The sequence below is a fragment of the Fulmarus glacialis genome, unplaced genomic scaffold (genome assembly GCF_000690835.1).
Source record: "Fulmarus glacialis isolate BGI_N327 unplaced genomic scaffold, ASM69083v1 scaffold7709, whole genome shotgun sequence".
In the NCBI taxonomy this organism is placed as follows: domain Eukaryota; kingdom Metazoa; phylum Chordata; class Aves; order Procellariiformes; family Procellariidae; genus Fulmarus; species Fulmarus glacialis.
This window is the reverse complement of record NW_009232596.1, coordinates 26,576-28,218: the sequence shown is the minus strand read 5'-3', so window position 1 is coordinate 28,218 and position 1,643 is coordinate 26,576. Positions and strand designations below refer to the sequence as shown.

The window sequence follows — 1,643 nt, the reverse complement described above, 5'->3', positions numbered from 1 at the left end:
GGTGACCCCAGCCAGTACTGATGGCTTGTTCAGACACCCGAAGCATGAGGGAACTAGGTAATAACTCACCAACAGGCAGTTCATTGCACTACATATGACCGTAACAACAGAAGGTCCAGCAGCCCCTTGGACCCCAGTGTCCCCTTCCCATTGCATATGAAGCACAGCACCAGCAATACAAGGTTCCCCTACCCACATCCATGCAGCCCCTTCCTCCCCAGCTGGTCCCACAGCCCTCTCTTCAAGAGTTCTCCATGCCACCCATTCAGTTCCTGCCCTCTCTGATGATCCTGTCTAAGAGCAAAAGAAAGCAGACGCGATGGATCACATGCTTAAACCACTAAGAACAAACTTCAGGATCCAGAGGAGGCAAGGCTCTGCCAGCTTCTCTGGACCTCCAACTCCCTCTCACTTCAGTTTTAGGGTTCCCCATCACAGCTCCTATTTTTGCTGCTGTACCCAGCTGGACGGCCGTCACATTCCATGTGAAGGTCTCGGACTCTTCTGCACACAGACACTCCTTGTCCCTGCAGGTCCGGCATGGCTCCACTTGGAAGTCTGAGGATTTAGCCAGGGCCACGTGGATCTGAGGGAATGACGGATGCAGGCGAGTGACTGGGCAACTCAGGAGAGATGGCTTGGCACAATGCTCTATAAAACTGGAGGGCATGGTAGGTCTGTCCCACACAGTGTTACCTGTGGCACAGGCACACACCTGTATGCACTGCTGCAGGTAGTTCAAGACAGTAGCTTTCAGAACGAAGGTCTCTCCTCGGATGACAGAATATGGCAGCGTCACATCCACAAAGAAGGGCTGGACCGTCCTGAAGCTCGTGGTCGGGGCAAGGCCAAAACCCCTCCCGGCTAAGCAGAACGTCTTGACTTTCCACTCTGCGGCATGTGACCAGGGCATGCCTGCTGCCATTGGAGCTGAGAGGAAGAGAGCATGAAGAAACTCATCCCACTCTGCTGCAATGGGGAGGGCTCACGGCCCTGGGTGAGGGAGGCTATGCAGGTCCTCATGCTTGGATCAACCTCTGCTATATTACCAATGACTTCTGCTCCAGTGGCTCATAGCAAGGCAGCTCTCAGCAATCTCAAGCCATAAACCCTGCTTAAATGCCATCAGTAATGGCTTTATACCCTTCTCCTGAGCAAGACACTGCCTGAGCATTCCAGCCCTGTACACTCAGTCAACAGCATGATGTCAGTCAACAGCATGATGTTCTGGAAAGCAGCAGCACCATAGCCTCCTGAGTGCTGATTCATCAGTCTTAATCTAAGCACTGTGGCAACAAGGGCTACAAATTTAGCTGGTGCACGCACCAAATTGAGAAGTTAGTAGAGTGTACCCCAATGCGTGGAGAGAGGAAACTTGGCGGTTTGGTCTTGAAGTGTATTGCTCTTCTCTAAACCTGTGTAGACTTCAGTTCTGCACCTCAAAGTCTACTAGTCCTTCAGTTTGGTGCACTGCAAATGCAGGGGAAAGCCACAAAATTCACATGCAGACCTCACTTTACACCTATGGCTGGACTTTTGCACAAATGCAAGTCAGCCAAGACTCAATAACAAAGGGATCATCCTTCTTGTCCATTTGTAAGGTCTGGCATCACTTACCCAACAGAGAACAAATTCCAGATCCA

The 1,643-nt window shown here is 51.3% G+C and overlaps 1 protein-coding gene across 1 annotated transcript in view; it reads right to left on the bottom strand.

The window, feature by feature from the left end:
* Positions 1 to 1,643, bottom strand: part of LOC104082012 (alpha-2-macroglobulin-like protein 1) — a 23,850-nt gene that overhangs the window by 7,829 nt on the left and 14,378 nt on the right. Inside the window, 4 exon segments of the mRNA XM_009584957.1 lie at positions 460 to 586; positions 716 to 899; positions 901 to 930; positions 1,618 to 1,643. The exon segment at positions 1,618 to 1,643 is cut by the window's right edge and continues 101 nt beyond it. Coding sequence (XP_009583252.1) covers positions 460 to 586; positions 716 to 899; positions 901 to 930; positions 1,618 to 1,643 — 367 coding nt within the window.